Here is an 8652-nt window from a genome sequence, read left to right as displayed (position 1 = left end):
ATAAACAGATCTATGTCTACAACAATCATGATAAATCTCTCTCATTTCATCTTGAAATAATACCACCATGATTGCAAAAATACAGCAATCGAGGACACTAATCCTTATGAACAAAAATCTGTCTTTAACCAAATTTTTGTTTTTCTTTTAAATTAATACATGCAACTAAAATATGAATGAGCATCAAGAACTCATTAAATTACACAATCTATCCTAAAATTTTAATGTATAGTAGAAAAATATTGTAGATGCTAATTTGTTACCACATTATGAGCATTAAAGTGATTTAATATTAATGTAATTATATTATGAGGCTCAATGCATTTGGCATTATTATCGATTAAATTAAATCCGATATGTCACTATAAAATCTTGAATTTAAATTTTTTCACAAAATTTAGTATTACATACACATTTGAATGTAAAAGCTATATTATTATAAGATAATTGAAATATATATCAAATTAAAATACTTCATATCAATCTTTTTCTTTGAACCTTCCAATTATTTCTCTTACATCACCAGAATTTTATGCCTAAAGTGTTGAATGCTCTTTATTGTGGTGAATAGATGCATTACAAATCATACTTAAATTGAATAAATAAAAGAGTTGAATACAATAAGTTAATTTCATTCTAATAAATATTCAATGTAATAATATCAGTAACCTAAGACAATCGTATTTTTTTTCTATAATTAACGAAAACTTAGTATTCGTTGAGAGTATACTTTATGAGATGTGTTAGAGTAGATTGTTAATTAAACAGGCATCTGTGGATGTAAAGTCAACAAAAAAAGCATTCAAGGGCATTATAGAAATTTTTATGCATAGAGCTATATCTGTGATATTACAACATCGCTGCAAGTAGAATTTGATAAATTCTAAACTTTAACATTAATTAAATACTTAATTGTTACTATTTACTAAACTAATTACACATTAAATATAATTTTATCTAGTTTATTAAATATTCTTCAATATTTTTTTTATTAATTAATGAAGAATTAGTTAATCATCAATATTATATTCATCATAATTAAATTTAATTAAGTGGAATCAAGTAGAAATAACATATCAATTTATTATGAATTATTAACTAATTAAATTAATTAAAATTACTTAAAAAAAATTAATGAAAATTTCATATAAATCGTAGAATTTTGTATTTGGATTCCCAATATCAAAATTATTTGTTTAGATTTTTATAATTTGGTATCATAAAATTAAAATTATATATGAAAAGTTTTTTACTTTTAAATTGAATTAATAATAATAATATTTAAGGTGATATTAAAAATTTCGACGTCATGCAACTAAATATTAAATTTTCGGAATATACAAAATTTTGTTATATGTATGTACCAAAATTATATGAAATGCCTATTTGTCCGCTACTGTTCGAAACCCTAGTATCCATCTACTCCGTGAATTCCTGCCCGAAATGCCTATTTGTCCGCTACTGTTCGAAACCCTAGTTTCCATCTACTCCGTGAATTCCTGTCCGAAACCCTCGCCGGGTTCCCCTTCACCTTCCCCTTCTGCCCGAAATCCTTGCGATATACGAAGCTCTTTGAGACTTCCGTTTTTCTCCCCCATCCGCTCATACTCGAAAGCTGGTAAGCCTCGTTTTCCTCCCAAACCCTTTCGTGAAAATCCTTTAAATTCTCCTTCCAACAGGATTCGCTAAATCCTGGATTTAAGGAAAAGCGGAGGAGAAACGGGATTTCATGTTCTGCAAGAAGTAAAGTTCTCATTATTTTTGCTGTTTGGCTGGATTTAGGTTAAATCCTTCTATACAATCAGGCACGCGAGGTTAGCATTTATGTATTGTGCCCGTTAAAGAGGCGGACATATCTGAATGAAACTTTTCATACTTGGATTCAGCACCTGTTCTTGAATTTCTGCTATTAGTTAATAGGCGCTTGGAATTTTTGTTTTTTTTTTGCATTCTCCATGTTCGTGTACTTGTTTGCATTTCAAACACCAGATCACTCCAGCATTAGTGGACAGCTTGAATCAGATATCCAAACTACGGGGGTGTTTGGTAGCGAGTTTTAAAAGGATTTATCACCGGCGGTGTTTGGTAGAACCTTTTAAAAGGATCAATCCAGCCAAATGCTAAAATTCAGGAGCTCCATTGATTTATGAATTTTCTGATATAGGCTCTCAAACTCTACCTTTGATTTGGCTAAAATTCTGATTTACTAAATGTAGGGCTAGGGCGGTTCAAAAGAATTTACGATTCATGGATTTGCTGAATCCTAGTAATGCTAAATACTGCATCCGCTGTATGTTGCACTAGAAATGCTAAAATTATTTCTTCCTGCATGTTCTTTTCCGTTTGATTATTCTATATCTTTTATAATTAATAGGCAATTTTTCTGTCTTTATTGTCTTCTTGACTCCCTCATCTAAAGCTCTTAAAGTATTCCAATACTTGGATTTTGGCATGTCACTCATTATTGTCTTCCTTTAATTCTGTTAATCTCTGATAGAACAGTAATGGGTGGTGGAAATGATGACACTTCTGAGAAGGGTTTTTTCTCAAACCTGTCACATGCCTTTGGTTCAGGATATCCATATCCCACACAAAGTCCACAACAAGGATACCCTTCCGCACCTCCAGCTTATTCACCTCAAGGGTACCCGGCAGCACCTCCAGCATATCCATCTCAAGGGTACCCTTCAGCACCTGGAGCTTATTCACCTCAAGTGTACCCTTCAGCACCTGGAGCATACCCTCCACATGGTTACCCTTCTCAAGGTTATCCTCCACATGGATACCCACCATCATCAGGACATCAGCCCCATGGCGTATACCCTCCGGCTGGTTATCCTGGTCCTTCTTCTCATGGTATGAATTTTCATTGCTGCTTATGTTTGAGTAATTTTTTTTGTTTAGCAAATAATTACATGGGATTACCTATATTTTTCTGACAATGTGGTGCGTTCATTTCAATAAAACTCTGTTAATTTACCATTACATCAACTTTCATGAACCAAAGAGGTCTCAATAAGCCTGATTGATTTTCATTTTTCGCACATGTCTGTTATGGTGTTACTAATTTCCATGCATTCCACACAATTCTTATATATTTACATATCTAACACAAAAGTTTTATTATTTACATGCATAGCTCAAATCATTAATATCACATAAAAGATACTACTATTACCTATTTTTTTAAAGTAAAATATATATTTTGATGCATAGGTTTATGGTGCCATAGTGTTATAAAAATAAATATGAAAGTTTAGTTGTTAGATATTTAAATAAATAATAATTTTGAGAAATGTAAATTTCCATTTTTTTATTTTATTTTCCTGGCTACCATGTCTGTTTATTAATGTAAAGTGATTTAACTCTTCTAGTTTCTCTTTGGTTTTAAAATAACCATCCTTTGTTCCAGCTCTGACTCTTCACCCCCAGAGAAGTTTTTTGCTCGTTCTGTCCTTTTTCTCTCTTCCTTCCTATTAAGATTTTTTTTATCTTTAATCCACAATTTCATCTTTATTCTCAATTTTTTGTAATATTCTACTAAATTATCTCTTCCTCCATATACAACCACCTCTTGCACTATGATGTCATCTGCTGTCCCATAAACCTATACCGCATGGCCTCCTCAGATGTATCCTTTTGTAAACAGTTTTTTTTTTTCTACATTTTATCTCTAAAACTGCTTGAAAGCATTCCCCCTTCCACCTCAAATCTCATTGTTCTTTGCCCCTAAAGTTTTAGTGGCATTTACATACATAGTGCGATGTATCTACATATCTTACACCTATACTTTCATATTTACACTCATAACACTCAAAATATTTAATATCGCATCTTAATATCACATCAACAATATTATTATTACCACTTTATAAAAGATAAATACACCTTTTCTTGCATAGGTTTAAAGCAAAGTGCCATATATGTAAATATGAAAGTTTAGATGTGAGATATGTAAATACATAAGAATTTTGTGCTACACATGTACATCTTCGAAAATTTTAAAATCCATATGATAATATATTGCTCGGAAAATCTGTCTTTTAGGCCATGGGTCTAGCATGGGATCGTTATTAGCAGGTGGCCCGCCACTGCGTATGGTCTTCATCAGCTTGCTCATCATCATCATGGCCACATGGCCTACCATGGATTCGGACACCATGGTAAGTTCAGGCATGGAAAGTTTAAGCATGGAAAATTTGGCAAGCATATGATGTTTGGAGGAAAGCACAGAATGTTTGGAGGCAAGTTCAAAAAGTGGAAGTGATTGGGATATTTATAATTAATGCCTTATTTAGCAATAAATAAAGTTTACTACTACAGTTTGGGTGCTTTATCAATTACATTGTTAAAGGCTGTTCTATCTTTGTCACAAGCCAAAAGCTTTTTCTACACTAACAATAGTTTCCAGTGCCATATTTGTGTGATTTGTACTAATTTGTTTTAATGCACATATCTATTGACAAAAATGGACAGATTTGTGTGTTTTAAATAATCTGAGCTTTTGTGATTTATATCTTTTTGAAAAGAAGAGTTATTTTTTGCTAGATTCTAAGCACGGATGGTTTTTGTTACAATACTGTTCTTAATTTCTGAACTAGTTTTGATGTATCAGCATGAACATTAGGTTGCATGAGAAACTATGTTGAATGTGGTATTGATGGAAGAAGAATAGTTTAACGATGTAAATTATAGTATGTTAGGACACATCTGTGTATTGAGTTTAATTTCATTTTAAATGATAGAAATTCGAGTGGAATACAATTTTAGCGTGGCTTTTCCTCACTTCAATTTTTTGGCTAAAAGTAGGTTTAACCATTGGTATGCACAACTCTATTTTAATCCCCTTTGATATGAAATTGTTAGAGATTTTGGAATAGGTGTTGTTGATAAGAGCGCCAAGCAATTTAATAGAAATAGGATTTCATTTCATAGTCCTTTAAGTAGTTTTGGATCAAATGTTACTTGAGACTGTTGTCCTTAGTTTATGGTGTTGATGAAGAGTTGTTAACAGTGAATAGATGAATCCCTTTTCCACTCTCAGAAACTTTTGTTTAAGAAACAAGTACTTGAAGAATCAATGAAGAACCAATGAATGTGGGTATGTTCCCATGAGTGAAGGAAACTCCACTACAACAACGATAGACGCTAGAATTATTTTGGAGAGCAAGTGGAAACCCTTGACAATGAGGATAAGATTCTTACGTGTTTCACTTGACAAAGTAGGACCCAAAATTTAATTCATAGGCTAAACTAGACACCCTCTATTATGATGATTTTATCGACCATGAGAAGTTTGATTTATGAGTAGACTAGCTTGAGTCCTACTTCGATTTCTATGGGTGTTCTTTTCAAAAGTTGGCTTTTTATCTTTGCTAATATTAACTCTCTTGCACTTGAATTGTTGGAGTGCTTATTTTTGAGGCGGGAGCAAAATGTTATACAAGGACATTTTAAGAGAATATATTGTCAAAAAGTCTATACTATGGGGTATGAAGATGGGTGGAGAAAAGGGCATGAACTATGCCAAGGTAGGTCACACTATGGCTGAGTACAGGTAGGTCACACTATGGCTACTATATTCACAAAACAAACCCTAATTATTAGCATTCTATTTGAAGAATTATCAGTCGAGGCTACATTTCAGTATTTTCAATGGATTTTGGCTCTTTTCTTTCAAAGAAATAGGCCATATAAGTGGATTTGCTATAGCTATTGTTTAAAAAAATAAATTGCCCAATGAAGGGGAAGCCTTCCCGTTTACAAAAGGGAGGTCATTCAAAAATCAATGAAAAAAGAAGAAAATGTCAAAAAGGTATCATCTTGAAGTTTAAGTCTTTAATGCGATCATTACTAAATAAAGTGTCAAACTAGAAAAAATATATATTCAAAACTTAATCCAGAAATCATTTTGGACAAAATCATTTTGTTCATGGGTAAAGGTGACTACATCCAGACATGTTCTAGCCATTGGGGCCAACCAATAATTTAGAGTAAAATTATTCCTTAATGGCAATGTTGGATTGGGACAGATAATAGAGTGATGACTAATGGTGATGTGCAGGAGAAATTGTTCCCTATTTGCATAAAGTTTAGCAAGAATTGTTCAAAGCCATTGTAAATCCAATGACTCAAAATAATCTAATCTTCTCAAGCAGTATTAAGATGATTTATTTGGAGATCACTCATCGGTAACGATAAACTGTTGTGTCCAGTGATTCCCTTATATATATATTTTTAAGTCATCTTCTATGAATATGGGATTGGGGTATCATATACATTGGATGGGCTCAATAATTTTTCACTCATTGAGGATGGTGTTGGAGTGAAAAGTGGTGGGTTGCATTAGGTAGTCGACAACCAGCGTAAAACTTGTCGAAAAAATAATGACATGAATCCTTTTGACCATTGTGTAAGTGTTAGGGCGTCCCCTGGAAGCGACGTGCTGTATGTCCTGAATACAGTGAAAAGTGTTCAAGGGCCACTACACTGGCGTTCGAGTGTAGTGTCAAGTAAGCAAAAGTTCCCACATTATAGACAGATGTGGGTGAAGAAGTTAGTCTATGAAACTAATATTATGATAGGATCATAAAATATAGGTACTGTAATTAGTAAATTGATGGAACTAGTTGATATTATGATTTATAGAAAGATAAATATCTTATGTATCTACGAAACTAAATGGGTTTGAAAAAAAGCTAAAGAGATTGATAACTTAAGTTTTAAACTTTGGTATTCTGGTAAGAGTCTCACTAAAAATAGTGTAGGTGTAATTATGGATAAGAATTTGAAAGATAATGTCGTAAAAATTATTAGAGTTGAAGATAAAATTATAGCCCTTAAAATTATTATTGATACTAAGATTTTTAATAATATAAATGCTTATACTCCTCAAGTAGGTTTAGATATATAATCCAAAGATAAATTCTGGAATAACTTAGAAGAATTAATACAAATGATACCTATTAAAGAACGAATTTTTATTGGAGGAGATTTAAATGGACATGTCGGTAGAGTGGTAGAAGATTTCGGAAATATTCATGGTGGCTACGGCTTTGAAGTGACTAATGAAAAAGTAGAGCCATATTAGATTTTGTTTTAGTGTATGATTTTGTTATTACTAATATTTTTTCAACAAAAATAGCTAATGAAAAAGTAGAGCCATATTAGATTTTGTTTTAGTATATGATTTTGTTATTACTAATATTTTTTTCAACAAAAATAGATGAGCATCTTATTAATTATAAAAATATTCCAAGTGAGGTTTTATGTACCCAACATCGATTATTAGTTCTAGATTTTGCGATAAACAGTTATAAAATAAGGAATGTTATGATTCATCATCGTAGTATTAGATGTGATACCTAAAAGACATAAAGTTATTTTTATAAGTAAAATTCAAGATTTCAAAATTTCGGAATTTCATAAAAGAAGCAAATGCTATGTAGGATAAAGTAATAAATACTATTAAACAAATGACAAAAGATGTACTTGAAAAATCAAAGGAAAAAATTTCTATAAGTAAGAATATTTAGTGGTGGAATAATAATGTGCATGAAACGGTAAACTATAAGAAGTTATGTTATAAAAATTTGTTTAAGTATAAAAGCTTAGAGAACTGAGAAAAAAATCAAACTGCCCACAGTGAGTCTAAAAGAATAATCTGTGATGCTTTTAATTATGCTTTTAGTTATCTTTATAATAGATTAGATACTATGAAGGGTGAAAAATATAGGTATAGTCTAAAAGAATAATCTGTGATGCTTTTAATTATGTTTTTAGTTATCTTTATAATAGATTAAATACTATGAAGGGTGAAAAATATACGTGTAGATTAGCCAAACAAAAAGAGAAGAAGAGTGAAGATTTAACTCCAGTGTATTAAAGATCAAAATAAAAAAAATATTTTTCTTAAAAAAAGATATTCAACATAGATAGATGCGTTATTTTGATAAGCTTTTAAATGAAGTTTCTAAAAATATGATCGACCTTAGTGATCCTTATCGTTAATAATTATAAAATGTTTTATTTTTACCGTAGCATTAGTAAAAAAGAAGTTGAGAAGACTTTAAAGAAAATCAAGGATGGAAAGTCTGTAGGACTTGACGATATCCCAAATGAAGTGTGAAAATATTTAGGAGATTTGAGAGTTTCCCGGCTTACTAAAATCTTTAACATTATCTTAAAAACTAAAAAGATGGCTTGAGGAGTGGAGGAAGAGTATTTTGGTCCCCTTTTTTAAGAATAAAGGTGATGCACAAGAGTGTGCAAATTATAGAGGAATTAAGTTGATGTGTCATACTTTGAAATTATTGAAGAGGGTAATTGAACATAGGTTAAGACATATTACAAAGAGTTCTCAGAATCAATTTATTGGGAGGTTTGATGGAGAAGTTCAGAGATAATAAGGAGGATCTATATTTGATTTTTATTGATTTAGAAAAAGCTTACGATAAAGTTTCAAGAGATATCCTTTGGAGAGTTATTCAGAAGAAAGGAGTTGATATGACTTATATTCAAGTCATTAAAGCTGTGTATGCTAGAGCTGGTACTTTTGTTCGAACTGAATGAGGATTGACCAAATATTTTCTTATTTCAGTTGGATTACATTAGGGATCGACTTTAAGCCCTTATATTCTTGCTTTAGTTATG

The 8652-nt window shown here is 31.4% G+C and overlaps 1 protein-coding gene across 1 annotated transcript; it reads left to right on the top strand.

Annotated features, from left to right (window-relative positions):
* Window positions 1–1463: 1463 nt before the first annotated feature.
* LOC110037067 (protein lifeguard 1-like) lies at window positions 1464–4214 on the top strand. The gene is made up of 4 exons (XM_020741642.1): window positions 1464–1618; window positions 1783–1814; window positions 2503–2856; window positions 4048–4214. The coding sequence occupies exons 3-4, from the start codon at window positions 2505–2507 to the stop codon at window positions 4212–4214; spliced, it is 519 nt and encodes a 172-aa protein (XP_020597301.1). The 5' UTR covers window positions 1464–1618; window positions 1783–1814; window positions 2503–2504.
* The last annotated feature ends 4438 nt before the right edge of the window (window positions 4215–8652 follow it).

This window comes from Phalaenopsis equestris, unplaced genomic scaffold (genome assembly GCF_001263595.1).
Source record: "Phalaenopsis equestris unplaced genomic scaffold, ASM126359v1 Scaffold214370, whole genome shotgun sequence".
NCBI classification, from domain to species: domain Eukaryota; kingdom Viridiplantae; phylum Streptophyta; class Magnoliopsida; order Asparagales; family Orchidaceae; genus Phalaenopsis; species Phalaenopsis equestris.
Note: the sequence above shows the minus strand (reverse complement) of the source record. Positions and strands in the feature narration are given on the sequence as shown.

Bases quoted from the DNA above. Each gene is read 5' to 3' on its own strand.
- LOC110037067 (XM_020741642.1), top strand. From the start codon at position 2,505: ATGGGTGGTGGAAATGATGACACTTCTGAGAAGGGTTTTTTCTCAAAC. The intron at 2,857-4,047 runs GTATGAATTTTC...TCTGTCTTTTAG, and splicing joins TCCTGGTCCTTCTTCTCATG to GCCATGGGTCTAGCATGGGA.